Source organism: Magallana gigas, chromosome 1 (genome assembly GCF_963853765.1).
Source record: "Magallana gigas chromosome 1, xbMagGiga1.1, whole genome shotgun sequence".
In the NCBI taxonomy this organism is placed as follows: domain Eukaryota; kingdom Metazoa; phylum Mollusca; class Bivalvia; order Ostreida; family Ostreidae; genus Magallana; species Magallana gigas.
Genome location: NC_088853.1, coordinates 24,686,970 through 24,704,759, shown reverse-complemented (window position 1 = coordinate 24,704,759; position 17,790 = coordinate 24,686,970). Strand labels below are relative to the sequence as shown.

Here is a 17,790-nt window from a genome sequence, read left to right as displayed (position 1 = left end):
TAAAATGATCCGGCTTACTCCTTCAAGACTGAGTGATCCCAGGCAAACAAATTTTGAGCTTACACATAAAATAAGATATGTCAATGTATTGTATGTTAAAATTGAAATGTTCAACAATTTCCTTGTAATTAAAATTGTTTTAGCCTACTCAGTAATTTTGACATTTTGTATAACAATTGAACACTTCCCGGAACTGATTTCATGTTTACCTTCTCCTTTCGATAGAAACACATCCGCATACTTTAACTATATAAAAATCTTGCAAAGTTTCCTAATGGTTTGGAATTTGCTTAAGGACATATCAAGTAAGTTGAAAAAATGTTGGGGTTTTCTCGTATTATGAAATATAATAGGATCAAACGCAAAACTATAAATTCACATAGATGATTACTATTTTTATTATAGTTTATTATAAAATGAATGTTAGTATATTAAGGAGGTATGAAAAACGTCAATACCACACAATATTAGCGTTTTGCTTCAGTTAGTGATCGGCAGGTCATTTTTATAATATATTTTTATTCACCTTTTTTATAGAAATTTGAATATGCAATTAACTATCAGCTATTGTGCGTTTTTTGAAATTTCAAAGCTTACTCTTTTCGGGTGAAATGATCATCTATCTACAAGTATATTCGAAGGTGTCAATAACAAATTAAATCTTAACTTAGAGCTACAAGTGTTGTCTTCTTTGAACATAATGTAATGCTATATCTAGAAAAAAATTTCTTTACTACGACGAATCTGTCAGATAATTTTACTATTATATGTATTAATTATATATAATATATATAAAATATATATTAATATATGTTCATAGTTACTTAATTTTAGGTTTACAAAATAGCATATATATGTAAAAGGATTTAATTAAACGTGTAAGAAATATCATATATATTTATAAGTGATGAATTTTAAACAATTACGTTTATTTACTACTGTACAATAAATGCCTGGAAAACAAAGGCGCTCCCTTTTGTAACCTGTAAATAAAGCATTTTCATCCTTTATTCATATTACTAACGATCTTTTTGTGGTTTTAAGGGATGTTTATATAATAACTAATTCAAATGGAGAGTAACTATGTTGGAGAAATGAGTCCTCAGTTAACGTATTTTAAAACGTCACTTTCGCTAAGTAAACATAGTTTGTTTTTGTTTTTGTATTCCCCACCGCACCCCACCCCATCACATTGTCCCATTGTTTTGATTCGTTTGGTTTTTACTCCGAAACACATGTCGACAAGACTGTTTTTTCTTTACTTATAACCTGATCACGTTTAAATTACTTTTCCTTTGCTGTCAACTTTATCACATACATATATTGTCTTACTATATGTCTTGTCATACTATATTCTGTCCCGCGTTTTTGCTTCCATCACTGTTTCCTTGACATTTCGTTAATCATAAATACCTTTGTGCTCAAACTACGTTCATCTTCTACTATGAAAAATGTATAGATTATCTGTTTTTAATACGCCCCTCTATACCGCTTCAGGTTTCAAAACACATAAAAAAAAGTGTACGGGGATTTTGCATTGCATCAGCTATAAATAAGCCTGTATGATAACGTTGCAAAATTGCGCGACGTATCCCGAGTACTTCCGAATGGAGAAAATATGTAAACATTTCCCATTATAAATCTCCATAAGAAATTTGTTTTCGTGTCTGTGAACTTTTATGAGTGAAAAATGATAATTGTTCAATGAAAATATCTTGGATATATTCCCTTTTATCGATTTCAACTGTGGTCTCTTTCACAGGTGTGTGTATTTTTATCTATAATCATCATAAAGTGATGAAAGCGCTAACTTGGGACAGACTATATGCTTATTTAAGAGATAAACAGCAAAACGGGGATATGGGTTTGGTTGGTCACGTGATAAAATCATGTGATCGGAAGATTTGATCACGTACCAACCATGATCATTTTCCTGTGAACTTTTTAACAATGCTGTTTATTACTTATATTTACATTTGAAAAAAGGCAAATCGTTTATAATTGTTAGAATTACCGAAAAATCCTGTTTACAATAATCCAAGCGACAAGTTAATATTGAATTGAACGTTTTCATTATTATGTAGGTTCATAAGAGGAAACATATTACAAATAAATATATTAAAATTAATTGGTTTTAATCTTATTTCATTTATATAGCCTTTTCTTATGGATGCGGCTTTACTTTGTACTGCATGGGGTGTTTTATTTTCTCTAGGAGCATCTTACGGTAAGACACTTGCATATATTCAGCATTGACGATTTATATAAAAAAAACACATAAACAAATATAAAACATTTTGTTTGATTGATTTTTTAACATGGAATTGAATTAAAAAAAAAACTGTGAATTGTTTTATTAGCTCACCTGAGCTGAAAGCTCAAATTAGCTTTTCTGATCACATGTTGTCCGTCGTCCGTCTGTCCGTTCATTCGTCCGTCTGTAAACTTATACATTTTGAACTTCTTCTCGAAAACCACCCGGCCAAATTCAACCGAATTTTGCACAAAGTATCCTTATAGTAAGACAAATATCGGTATACCGAAAATTGGATGGTGTAAAGGTAGTCCGAGCCATATGTCCCGCGCTATTCCAACTTCCTATTTCGCAACTTATTTTTCAGTTATTGTTTTCAAATACCATTAATCAGATATCAAAAAGTTTAGTCGACTGCATCATTTCTGCTTCATAAGAAACACGAGTAAGTTTTGAATCGTCAATTCTCCATCGCCAAAAGTGTAGATTCGACACATATCCCCGACTACTTTTACATCATCCCACCGAAAACTAGGCAGCCATGTTCGACGAACGAAAACGTGTCAAACTGACAAAGATGAATTTAATTGTTTTGCAAAAGTTTACGTGTGAAGGGAATATATGAAACTTTCATAATGTATTTGTGCCGATTTTATGAAGTAAATTGAGGTTTCGTATTTCAATGCGTTGACATGTCACCTGGTGGTTTTAGCTTGTTTTGATTTTAGTTTCATTTTCGTTAATTATGCCTTTGAACTTTAGGGGAACTATCGCTTGTATTTTGGAATGTTTACGTATGAAATCAAACATAGACAGCTGATTTTTTACCTGCGCAAAATGAGCAAAATCTGATGCTTTACTAACTTATCTAAAAGTTAAGTTTCGTGTTATAAGCAAAATACAGAGCTTTGTGCGCAATACTATGTTTATACAAAGAGCTGAGGTCATGCTTTAATTTGTTTAGGTTTTAAATGCTGAATAGGAAATACCAAGTTTAAAAATCTTAAGTTGAATGTAATAAATTCATGTTAATAAAAATTTGACCCAAACCAAGGTCTGTATCTTCCTTATAATTCTACGACTGACGCTGAAATTTAGTTATTCATTAGAAATGTCTTGCCAAAAGGATGATATGTAGTAACTACTTTCTGGTACCCTTTCTTATATGAACTATATATATATATATATATATATATATATATATATATATATATATATATATATATATATATATATATATATATATATATATATATACTCATCTAAAATGGCTTTCAAACAGTTGCCATAGTTCTGACACATTACTATAATGAGGATAAAAGCATTATCGTTGTTCTTAAAAAAAAACAATGCAGCAGAAAGCATCTTTGTTTGTAGCCATTTGTTTTTCTAATGAAGATGAAAAAAATGGATGGACCTTAGTACAATAGAGCGATATGCATGTCAATACATTGATTAGAATTTATCATGTGACTACATTGTTCAGTTTTATAGTTTATTCATCAGTCAAGTGAGTAAGGTTATGAAAAGTCATACGAAATAAAAAAAACGACAATCATTTATAATGGAAAACAAATTTAATTTTTGAATGTTTTTATTCAAGAATTGAGCGCATTGAGGTACTATTTTTCTTTTTTTACATATAGGATTTTAAAAAAAATAAAATACAATAACTAGTAAGTAAGTGAGAGAGAAGATGTACCAATATGCTCTTATTTTTTTTTATCTCTTTATAAAGTGGTTGGGGGTGACTAAAATAAAAAGAACCGGAGGTTAACCGTGAACGCCTAAGAAAAAAAAGAGTTGGATACCTTGCATATGATCTTATTTTCGATAAAAATTGTATTTCATAAAGGTACAATGTCAAAGATTAAGTGTATAGAAAAAAGGGTAAAATTTGGATTTTTTTACTGGTTTTTTTGTTGTTATTCTACCGAGGGACCATATGGCACAGTGATCTTTGAATGCCCATATAAAGTTATTGTTGCTCAGGTGAATGATGTGGCCCCATGAAATAAAAGAAAATATTAACTCAAATAAACAAAATTATGATTTGTTTTGTTGGATTTAAATCTTACAAAACAGGTGTATTTTGATAATAAAATGTATAATTAATCGATTACATGCATTTATATCTATCCAATTGGATGATTTTTTGGCATAAGATAACGTCGCATTGAATAGATCAGCATGGCAGCTACATCCGTATCCAAATAGTAAATGGACTGCAGAAAAAGCTTTGGATGGACTGAAATCTGACTTGTCAGCTAATGGAGGTCAGTGTTCAGTATCAGCTAACTATAAAACAACAGCTGAGTGGAAGGTGTACCTCGGAGGAGTATTTAAAATCCATCGCATTTCTATACACTACAGGACAGACAATTTGCAATGGAGTAAGATCTATTTTTTATTTAAACAAGGGATTTCCAATTCAGTGTTTCATTTATATTCGTTGGCATTAGCTTTCACTTTCTAACAAAAAATATGTTTTAGGATATATAAATGACCAGAAAAAGGCTGTACCAATTTAAATTTTCAGTTTTTAAATTATGAAATATGTGATTTTATTGATCTGACCAAAATCAACTTTCTTCTTCATTTGTCTTGAGTAATGATGATACATGTAAAAGTTTACGGTTTAAATTATCATTTTTCTTAATCTTTTTTATATTGAGCGCTGATAAAAAGTTAAAAATGTTTTAGTTCATATCAATATAATGTAAAATTTTAATGATAGAATCTTTTAATTGATTCGTCATATATTCATATCAGATGTATTCAATGGCTACACCTCAAGGTTTTTGGGGTTCTCGGTTTACGTGTCGAACACAACTAATAAGAAAGATGGCATATTATGTTTTAAAGACAACTTCTTCACAAGAGCGACAATACCAAATCCAATGAACATAACATGCTCAAAAAATGTAAGCGGAAGAATAGTCATCTACTACAACAACAGAACGCACCCTCCGTATCCTGATGGGTATTCTTCCTACGCATACAACGAACTCTGTGAAGTGGAAGTTTATTGTATGTTTGCTTTCCTTATTTATAGTTACGTTTTGTGTAATATTCATGAAACAAAGGAAAAAAATATTAAAAGAGGAAGAGATTAATAAATGATTTGGTATACAAAGACATAATTATACAACTAGATATTTGATACGCATAGGTTTGAAAGCGTTCATTGAAAATGAAATGAAAAAAACTTAATTGGATTTTTACTTCATTATGAAAATGAATGCTCCACCTAATTTTGCAAGCTTGCCAGTATGGACATTTTGGAAAAGATTGCAGTGAGAAATGTGACGCAAAATGTACAGGCTGTGATGTTTACAGTGGCTTATGTGATTCTGGATGTCAACCAGGATGGAAAGGAAAGAACTGTTTTGAAGGTATTGTTTTTTTGTAAAAAAACAAAAAAAAAACAAGATATCTGTGAGCCGATGCTCACTAGTGATACCCCCGCTCTGATGTGAATATGCAAAATAAGCAAAATCGACATTTAACAGAAAGCTGGCATCCGATTGGTACAGAAATATATCCCACGATATGGCATGCCTAAACATATAGTGTGTTTAAATTTCAAGCATCTGCAATTAATAGCTGCTGAGAAATCTTTGAGGAAAATTTGTTTGAAACTTTTGGCTAAAATAAACAAAGTTCTCATTTAACAGGAAGTTGACGTCCGATTAGTACAAAATATATCCCACGATATGGCATGCAAAAACAAACACTGTGTAAAAGTTCAAGCATCTGCAAGAAATAGCTGCTGAGAAATCTTTGACGGAAATTTGTTTGAAAATTTTGGCTAAAAATAAACAGTCATTATTTAACAGAAGGTTGACGTCCGATTGATACAAAAAATATCGCGCAATATGGCATGCCGAAACAAATAGTGTGTTAAAATTTCAAGAATCTGCGATAAATAGTTGTTGAGAAATCTTTGATGAAAATTTGTTTGAAAATGTTGGCTAAAAATTAACAAAGTCATTATTTAACAGAAAGTTGGCGTCCGATTGATACAAAAATAAATCCCACAATATGGCATGCCAAAACAAATAATGTGTTAAAATTTCAAGCATCTGCGACAAATAGTTGCTGAGAAATCTTTGACGGAAATTTGTTTGAAAATGTTGGCTAAAAATAAACAAAGTACTCATTAAACAGGAAGTTGACGTCTGATTGGTACAAAAATGTATCGAACATTATGGCATGCCTATAGAAATACTGTGTAAAAAGTTCAAGCATCTGCGATAAATCGTTGCTGAGAAATCTTTGACGAAATTTTTTTTGAAAATTTTGGTTAAAAAATAAGCAAAGTCGTCATTTAACAGAGTTGACGTTCGATTGGTACAAAAATATATCCCACGATTAACAAACACTGTGTAAAAATTTCAAGCATCTGCGATAAATAGTTGCTGAGATAAATGCGACAGAAATTTTTGTTACGGACAGACAGACAGACACACAAGGGTAAAAAAGTATATCCCCTCTCCTTCGGAGCAGGGGTATGGAAAAAAAACCAGTTTGTGTTGTTAGTGGTCTATTCCATGTCCTCAGTGTTTTTATAACCTTTCTTTTTTGTCAACTGAGTCAGACTAAACTTTTAAAATTGTTCAGGAAAATGGCTCAACCTTTCTTCCCAACACTTTGGTACCAAGTATACAATATAAACAAAACAATGATCTGAATTTAAGTTTCGTTAAAGTATCTTGTATATCATTGCCTGAAGGTTGATGTTTTTTTCTCTTATTCAATTTTTAACTCCTTTAGGACTTTATTTTATTTTCAAAGTTTGATTTTATCTATATTTTCAAAATTCTAAAGGAAAGACGGGATGATAAGAAAACAATGTTGTTTTTAATTCCGTTAAATGTTGACACTAAGCCCAGCATTTTAAAATTTTTATTACTAGGTTAAAAAACCCGCCGCTCAGTTTTCTGACTTTTTAGAAAAAAAATTAAATTTCACAAGAGATCTTTTTTCCCCCGACGACAAATTTTTGACCGGATCAACATTTATTTGGGTTCGGGATCGAGATTTTAATCGGGATCATAAATTTAAAACTGCAATTTCTTGTCTAATATGACGCGAGAAAATGTATTGAACTGAGGGTTGCGATTTTGTGGCCTGGTTTAGTCTGAAAATTTTTCGCAGGGATAGAAAATATATATATTTTACAACTCATACCGAGATATACAAGATCAAACTATCTTGTCCGACCGATATGTAATTAATGTATGTCGATGTGTTGCAAGTTGAAAGGAACCGGTCACTAGAGCATCCAAAACGCTGAATAAAATAAAATTCTAACATCATTTATTTAAAGTAAGTTAACATATTCAAAAGGAACATTGTCTAATAAGGATATCCATGCTTAACACCTCTGACCATACATTTATATATAGCATTCCTTAATTCAACCATTTTATACGAAATTTTGTTTCATTGGTATTGACGAAGATTTCCCTTAACAAATAAATTGGAAAACTATTTGTAACTAGCTAAAATGTTTATATGATGCAACTGTAACTAAAGATTCTTATAATGATAAATGACTTGATCCCTATAAAATGACAAATTAACATTGCAACATGTAACATCAAAGCTGCATTTCTAATATTCTATTGTACTTTTTCAATGAGATGTTTCACAGATCACATTCTTTTCACACACTACACTTCCTGCTACACTTAAGGCAATTACACAACACAATCATGACGTTGCAATTCATTCAATATTGATAGAATAAAAATGATGTCAAAAATGTTTTCCCCTCCAACAGAACTTTACATATTTTGTGGTTCGTAAACCTTGAAAAAAAATTGTTGGACAAAAAGTGATTTTTATTTATTTTTTTTATTTCCCCCTTGCACGGGACTTTATCATTTTGATGTTCTAAAACCTAAAAATTAAAAAAAAAATGCTGGTCTGATAGCCTTTATTGGGTTTGTTTTTCTTCACCAGCCTGCAGAGAAGGGTTTTATGGTGTTGAATGCTGTGAAGCGTGCGGGAATTGCCGTGACCTTACCCCGTGTTTACATACTAATGGAAAATGTGTAAACGGATGTGATTCTGGTTATCAGGGGGATTTGTGTAAAACGCGTGAGTAATAAATTCGCAAAGTAATTTACCAATATAATGACAATAGAAGGAATAAGATACGTATATGTGATATATCAATTAATAACTTTAATTGTAAATTCTTATTTTTAAATATGAATATATATATACATTTCTGCAATTGAATATATATTTTGTATAGAAACATTTTTTTTCATAGCTTGTAACAGAGGATCCTATGGGTTTGGATGCAAAGAAAGGTGCGGCCAATGTCGTGACTTAAATCAGTGTTATCATATAACAGGGACTTGCCAGACGGGATGTGATCCTGGTTATGAAGGAGATATGTGTAACACAAGTAGGTATACTCTATGTATTAGGCAGACAGACGGATATACAGATAGATATGCAGATAGATAGATAGATAGATAGATAGATAGATAGATAGATAGATAGATAGATAGATAGATAGATAGATATTTTATATTTTTGTCAGCTTGTCGACAAGGATTCTTTGGAGAAAATTGTGCAGAACCATGTATTGGCACATGTGACGGATGTAATACTGTTAATGGTTTATGTGAATATGGTTGTGTCTCTGGCTGGATGGGATACTTCTGCAATGAACAAAATGGTAATGTCCTTTTCTACACTCTCAAGCTATGTCAAGTCGTATAACTGCTTTTGTAAATGTTTTATCCGATACTGATAAACATTTTAAGTATGCAAACGAAAAATCGCCTGCAATGCTCCTTGTCAAAACATATCAACGAGCTACAGACGTGTGCGACAATTTTACGGCAAAAATCAAAACGGCAGCGCTCAAGCGTGAATTAAACAGATCAACGTCAAAAATTGCTACCCTTTATTTAATGCTTCGTCATTTCACCCTTAACCCTCAAAACTTTCCTCATCCTTCTTGGCAAGGAATTATAAAAGTCCTGAATGTAATCTTAGGGAAGAGTTTGCCAAATGTGCACGATAGCACTGAACAGTTTGTCAGGGGTGTTGATGGTTGCTGCTACAACTTTAGTTTTAGTTTCAGCCAAACATTTTCTTTTTAAGTCGGGAGATTGGGCAGGCCATCTTATACAATTTATACGATTCCTGGCCTTGTAATTCTTGACATCTTAAGCGCGGTGAATCGGGGCATTATCGTCTTGGAATAGAATGTTCTGTTTGGGAAAATGTATGGCGAGTACGGGCCACAATGTGTGGATCAAGGATTTATATATACTTATGACGATTAAAATGTAACAGTGCCATTTACAGTTGTAATTGTGCCCACACCGTGGTATGTGATACATCTTCACATCATATCTGAGATTTTGCGTTGAGATGGAGGCAGGTGCAATCTGGCTGCGTCCTTGCGCCACCATACATAGGGTGCTTTCCATTTAAACGGCATCGCCGGATTTGCCGGTGTTGCTTTCGTCGCCGAATGCTTGAACTCGCGTCGCCGGCGAGCGATAGTGGCAACGCATTTTATCATTGCCGATTAGGAAACAATATGGTGTCTAGGTAACCATAATTTACAAAACTGGATTTCTCTAACTAAAATTTGTCCTTGTAATCCAAAAAACATTGAAACTGCAAAGAGCCAACATTTCTGGACCAAATTCTGAGATAAGTATCAGTTTTAAGTTTTCCCAAAACAACCTGACTTTAATCAGAGAAAGTCACTTCATTCCAATGACCGTTCACACGCCATTTCAGCGTACCTCCGCTTTTTTTCTGTTTACTTCCCTCACACGGACTTTCTTCTTCACGATACGTCTATGGTAACACTACCGACAAAGACATCGTTGGACATTCATTTAGACACATGTTGGGGTCTGTTTTCATTAAACTGTGTGGTAATTTCTCTCAATGCTGTCTTTCTGTTGGTCCGAGAGAGCCTAACAAGGGACATTGTATCCGTCACCGACAGTAAACGAGGACGTCCAGTTTGAGGTAAATTTTCAATATCGCCTCGAAATTTATACATGTAACGAGTGATAACTCCTGTAACTGTTCCTCTGGGAATTTTCAACACATCAGCAATATCCTGTAATTTATGTCATTTCGAAATAACAGCGCAGACCAAACTTGCTTACGCTACGCTTCACGCTGCCTCTATTTTGATTTTTGCCGTTACATTTTGGCACACGTCTGCTGTACCTAACACTGCCTCTTAAACTTCTTTTTTCTATATTTTACACTTATGCAAACGATATACGACTGATTGCCAAAAACGAGAGCAAATGCTTAATGAAAATTGCATGTACGCTTATTAAACTTGTCGATCGTATTGAGTTTCATTTTTAAACTGATTGAAATGATTTTAAAATTGTACCTGCCTTAACACATAGAAACGCTTTTAGTAAAATTCATAAACTTACACAATTACATGTATATTGATGTTATTAAACAATGATTTGAAGACAGAAGTACCAGTGGGTTTTTTTTCTATACTTGCCCGAAAATTCAAAAAGTGTTTAAATCTTATGAAAGTACACATTTGCCATTGTTAACACGTGCATATTAAAAAAAAATACATTTTTATCTGCGGTCTAAAAAGAATGACTCCAACACTTTGTCACAGCATTAGTACAAATCATACTCAAATGTAAGGAATTAATGTTTGTTAAATTTAAGGGTCACGCCTTTTTTAAAAAGGAGAAAATAAAAAATTATAAAAAATTGGTCGGTGCATGTATCTTTTAAAAATCTTCTCATAGATCAAATGTCTATATATTCTCAAACGTGTGTTGAAGCAGGTAGTGTAAATTCAATTCCGTTCAAATTATAATCCCTGTAATAGGAGGCCAAAACGGGTGGGGGTGTTGAGGGTGTCTAATATTTTTATACGAACATATAGAGAACACTTCTCAAAAATATTACAAAATACGTTTCAACTTATAGCACAATTTTGATTCTTGGTCTTGTTCATTTTAAGATGTGTTTAGTAAGAGCGCTTATACAGGAATATCATTATGTTTTTTTTATTTCATTTGATAAAGTCGTATTTTAAATGTATGTTCTGTCATCGAGATTATAAAAAGTATAAACCGGGTAATTAAGATACTTTTAATACTGTATTCATCTTTTCAGTATCATCAATATCCACAATTACTCACAATGTGAACAAAAGGAAATTTATTTTTGCTGGTCTTCTTGGTGCATTATGCCTTTCTGTCATCATCATTGGAATATTGATTGCATGTAATGTCGCTACAAGGTACTTGTCAAGTTCTTATACTTTTTTATTATGCAGTGATGCTCATAGAAAAAAACCCACTAAAACATTTTATCTTCTTAAAATAAATTTTAGGAAACGGGAGCATAAGAAGAGTCAAACAGTCGACGTACAAGAATCACAATGTGGCGACACGCCGTATGTTTCTAATAATGACGTCATGAGTACTGAATACCAAGAGCTTAGGGACCGTAGAACACAAATTTACGAAAACCTGTCATAAATTGTATATCTATGTATGATCGTGCTTTTGAAATATGTGATAATTTCATTTTGGACAAAATCAATTTTTGATCTCCTCAGCAATCGCTATATATTACATCAAATGATACTGGGAAGATTTTATTTTGTTTATATGAAAATCAACATTTTAAATCGACAGTTTGACAACAACAACAAATTGATAGGTTTTGTTAAACTGTAAAAAATGGGTTATATTTTAAGTAAGTTACAGTCTTTTAATGCATATCTCTTACAATTTTAAGCTATGCTATGGAATGCGATTTTAATGATTTGTATGCTATACTACGCGATTGCTATGAGATTTGTATGCAATGCTATGAGAAATTGAAATGAATGGCTTAATGGTATGCTATGCTATGCTATGGTATGCTATGAGATTTGAACAAAAACGCATCCATACACAGAAGAGTTCCACATATATGAAGAAGTATAATAACAATACAAAGTTTACCACAAATCTGCAATGTGAACTTTTATTTTTTAAAACAAAAACATTTGAAAACCAAAGTCAAAATAATGTTGTATGCTAAGTTATGGTATGCTATAGTATGATATGACGAATGAGATTCTATGAGATTGTATGCTATGGCATGACATTCCAAAGCTAGGCTACATGTATGAGATTTTAATGCTATGCTGCCATGCTATGAGATTTTAATGCTATGCTATGGTATATGTTGTAAAAGATATTGAACTGACTGTAGATAATGTTCCATGGTCTTATATGTTACATTATATGTTATATTCACAACAAAACGTTTACTAAACATAATCTATTTATTACATTTTTGACGCCGTCTCTACAGGTTTGTTTTCTTGTCAATAAAATCAATGTTTAGCTGACCGACTTAATCTTAAAAGTCTCTCCGCATATGACATTTTTTTTTTTAATTGGGATAAGTTGTATCTTTTGATTGAAATCGTCATAGTTGAGAGAGAGAGAGAGAGAGAGAGAGAGAGAGAGAGAGAGAGAGAGAGAGCTAAGAACTGATAATCTCAAATTTGTGCAAGGTCAATTGAGGAAATTTAAATTAGAATCTTGAAATTCCTCGATAACTTGCATTAGTACATCTTATGTCATCTTTCCATGCCTTCACAATAAATTTACGTTAATCCATGAATATCCAAGTCAATAAAACGGTCTACATGTACATGTGTTTTGGCACTGACTCGCTACATCATTTACTATGAAATTCAATAATCTATAAGAGATGTAATAATGTATTGGCCCAATTACTTATTATGGTTTCTCTTTCCAGTTGGATTTTTTAACATATAAACACCATATTTTTTTTTTAATTCATCTCAAGATATAAAATATAGATTTGTGCGTTACCATGTATCTTTTTGATGTGGCCAGCTTTGCTAATAGATTTAAAAAAGAACTTTTTTGTTCGCACGACTGAGCCAGCCGTCGTCAAACTAATTGTTTATAATATATCAAAGTTATCAATACATCTTTGTATTTATTGTATGTTTTGCTTTTATATAAATAAATGTAATTTACTTGAAGTATAAAAATGAGAGATTTGTATAACGAGTGTTGCATGTATGTAAGTAGGCGATCACTTGACCATTATGTTATGTATTGTAAGTTTTTGCTATTCATAGATTTCTGTCATCTCCATTTGTTATTACTTCAACGTGAATAAATCACTTACTTATACTTATGAAGTGTGAGCAGGTAACAAAAAAACTTCCTTGTTAATTACCACTTGTGGACAAACAAAGAATTTTAAAAAATCATGATAAATGGTATTGTATGTCAACAATGTGTAACATTTCCCGTGTATTATACATAATCTTCAGATTTTTTTCTGCGAGACATTATGTAATATTGATAAGTTAACGACAATGCAAAAATATATTTCCAACTTTATCGATCACTCAAAAACAATACTAAAATCAATATTCAGCGATATTATTTAACTAATGAATCTACCCCAGCTGTATTTCTTTAGTGAAGTAAGGTATTTACAACATGATAATCTTTTATATTTGCAACATTTAAACTTTAGGATCAATCTGTTACTGATGGACTCCAACAAATAATTATATTTCTTTGGTTTCTTTTTAATCCTTGTTACCATTTTTACTTCTTTTTGTACATTCCATGTAAAGTTTTGATAGAAGAATAATGATCTGATGTTTCTGTTTTTGTTTTTCATATTAATAGGTATTTAGTTACATTCAATGATTCGTAGTGATATTAGGTGAAATCAAATGTATCCAAAAAGCACAGGTAATTTCATAAAAACACAAGCCAGTGTCAAAAGAAAAATCTAAAATCAAATAAAATCAAAACAAATAATAATCACACATATTAATAAAGGGACTTGGACACGATTTGAAATCAAAAATTTTATTTTTATTTTTTATGTATAAAATGGATTACTGGTGCATTTTAAATGATTGACCAAACTATTGAATGTTAAAGTCAAGTTACAAGCGAGATACAGTGGTAAGAATTGGTTGTTATGTAAACAAAGCTCGAGTCTTATAGTTGTTTACAATATATGTAATGTAGAGATTTACCATTTCTTAGACAAAATGGCATGTAAAAACAATTTAAACTAACTGAATATCTTCGTAAATACTAGAATCAATATAAGAAAGATACATTTGATTGAAATTAACACCAATACAACACATATGTAAAAATGACAATATTCGAGCTTTGTTTACAAAACAAAGAATTATGAACTCTATATCTTGCTTATAACTTGATATTTGACTTTCAAATTTTGACATAGTATTATAAACTTCTATATTTATCAGTATAAACATTGAAAATGGAAAAACAAAATTTGAAAATTTTAAGTCAAATCGTGTCCAAGTCCCTTTAAGGCTGAATTGACGAAGCATTAAACAAAGGTTTGCAATTTTTGACGTTGATTTGTTTAATATACGCTTCACGCTTCACGCTTGAGCACTGCCGTTTTGATTTAAGCCGTTAAATTATCGCACTCGTCTGTAGCTCGTTGATACGTTTTGACAAGGAGCATTGCAGGCGATTTTCGTTTGCATATTTAAAATGTATATCAGTTTTAAGACCAAAGGACGGCAAAATATTTTTTTTTGCTCTAAAGTTTGTTTGGTATCAACTCTGTTTTTTCTGATAATGGACGTTCCTTTTACATATATATGCGAAGATAAGTTTATGGCATCGGTAGGATTATAAAATAGCCTAATAAATCAATTAATTTTTTAAACACTCGCAATATGCATGTATTTTTCAGAAAAGAAATGTCTGAGATACACTCATGCCGAATTTCAAGTTGATGGGTCTTAAAATAGCGGATATATACGTCATTATTTTTAAAACATTTGCACTAATCTTAGCGAGCTACTTAAATACAAAAACTCCGATAAAATTCCTCAAATACTCTCCATACTGAACTTTTATTCTGCAACCACATTGACTTCTGACAAGGCCAGCCATTTTGACGTCTTCGAGAAAGACTGATTCTGATTGGACCATCAGGAATATTAACCAATGAAACTGAGTTTAACATTAGCTATCACAATAGCCGGTCTGGTGAGTAGTTTGGAGAGTATTTAAGGAATTTTATCGAAATTTAAGGATGTAAGTAGCATACGTTTGATGTGAGATTTTAAAAAAAATTAGTGCGAATGTGTCGCGACTTGTTGCAATACTGCTGTTGTCATAGGCAAAATCCCATCGTGAGCCCTGGACCGGTAAATGTCCGAGTAAAAATAAACTGGCGATTTCGAGAGAATAAAGACGTATATCTCCGCTATTTTAAGTGTTTTGAAAATTAATTGATTTATTAGGCTTTTGAAGCGAGCTGGTAGTTTTTTTTATCTGGGTCAGAGTTCGACCCCTTTCTTTATTTATGGTTACATTGAAATTAATGTTAAAACGGGCTTGGCCCCTGTGGTTCATCTTGTGATTTTTAATCGGGTCATGGTTAACGTGTGTTTAAGATACGGTGATTGGTATCAGCTACTGGTTATGTCCCTGGTTGTAGTAGTCATTATTAGACATACTTTCTATGTTTAATTAATGCACAAAAATACTTACCATTTTCATATAATTGGAAACAGAAAAAGTTTCGCTTCTTCCAACTGTATATAATTTAATTCTGATTGTAACGCCTCATTTGATTGTCTTAACAAATTCATATATATCGTATAACATAACTTGCCTATGTCACAATACGGCGCACGTGCGAAACGTATTAATCCGCTTGACGTTACGTTTAAATTTTGTATAAATTAACATATTTTAACTAATTAATGGGTCTTTTTATCTTGATTTAAATAGAAGAAAATTAAATTTAAAGGAATAAATTTAATTTCTACCTATGTTATATGAGTATAACATAACTTGGAACAGTTGACTCTTTTTTATAAACCGCTTCGCGGTTTATAAAGCGTAAACTGCCCAAAGCTATGTTATATCGTATAACATAGGTAGAAATTAAATTTATTCCTTATAATTTAATTTTCTTCTATTTAAATCAAGATAAAAAGATGCAAAGATTTTTTTTTTGCAGTTAATCAGCAAAGTTTCTATCGTTTGATTCACTGCACGTTGGTTTTTTTTTTTTTTTGGATGTGCTTTTTTGAGAAACTTATTTAATTATCGTAATTGTCTAAATATAGACGGAATCACATGGACGACGATTTTTCTTATACAGTGGGTACACCCGGTATGAAGGTCAAAGGCATAATATTTTACGCGGATTTTTTTTTCATTGAACGCGGCAAGCGCTAATGAATCTTTAAAGAAATACAGTTATATGCGGAGATCCTGAAAATTTTTACAGGGGCTTTGAGGCTTAACAGTGTATTTTGTTTTTTCGGAAAGGGGATAACCGAAACCCTTTTCCTGATATTTTGGAAAAAATGGAAATATTCAAGAAATATGGATAGACGATATGGGTCCAGGTCTTCCATCCATTTTTTTTTTCAAAACAAGAACTACAGATCTGCAGCTAGAGATTTTCATGACTAACTCTTATTGGGAGTTGATTTTAATCAACTCTCCCATGCAGTTAATCAGCAAAGTGAAACAGTGCTTGGACCAAAACACAAATGCTCACCGCTATTTTATCAATATCGATCAATTATCTGTTTATCTATCTTTCCACTTGCATCCAGAATACATTTTAATAGTTTATCCATTTATCTTTTTACACATTTATCTATTTTCCGACGAATCATTCGATAACTTAAGAAAAACACAAAATTCCTATCAAAACGTAGCCAAAACATTTTTTTCAGAACTGCATGCATACATGTATTATTTTCAGAAATTCCGGTGTACATGCAATATACTTAAAAGAACACTAAATGATTAAGATAAATGCAAGATGACGGAATTGATTACAAATTATATATTTATGTGTTGTTTCATATCATGAATATTTGTGTACGTTAAGGAGGAAAATAAACAGACAAGTCAGATATATTTTACAGAACTTACCTCTCTAAGAACAATACTGATTGTCAGCTGAGCTAGATTTCTAAAATGTGATTACATAATACAGTGGTTATCAAATTTGCAATGGCTATATTTTTATCTCAATCGTGGTATATTTTTTTAATTTGTTTATTATTAGCCTCACGATCATCTGTTTAAAGCATAAATGCATTCACTGTTAAGTAATTCCGAGCTGAAATTACATCAATATGCTCATATTACGCTGCAACATGTAGTGTGAAAGGTGACACTGTCCAATAAGCTTCCATAGGTTCTATAAATACGACAAAAAATATCATTACGCAATGTTGTTCGACTTTTATAAGCCATTGTATCTTCAAATATTCAATTTTTTTAAATTGTCCTTGTCTGTGATAACATTACGAATCAATTTTGAGCCCCAAAACCCAGTAACTTCATAAACATGAGTGACACAAAATGGGCGTGTCTTATAGCATAACCGAAAAACGGTTTTGGCTGCGCCTCGTAGTAATACATAGCATCTGCTACATAAAAAAAATTGTTTTAAAATAATGTTGT

At 31.7% G+C, this 17,790-nt stretch overlaps 1 protein-coding gene across 1 annotated transcript; it reads left to right on the top strand.

The window, feature by feature from the left end:
* The first annotated feature begins 249 nt into the window (after positions 1-249).
* On the top strand, positions 250-13,581 carry LOC136276601 (scavenger receptor class F member 2-like). The gene is made up of 10 exons (XM_066089001.1): positions 250-305; positions 2,158-2,227; positions 4,420-4,647; positions 5,027-5,284; positions 5,518-5,649; positions 8,225-8,362; positions 8,541-8,678; positions 8,817-8,954; positions 11,414-11,540; positions 11,634-13,581. Exons 2-10 carry the CDS (start codon positions 2,167-2,169, stop codon positions 11,779-11,781), a joined length of 1,368 nt encoding a protein of 455 aa, XP_065945073.1. The 5' UTR covers positions 250-305; positions 2,158-2,166; the 3' UTR covers positions 11,782-13,581.
* Positions 13,582-17,790: the final 4,209 nt, after the last annotated feature.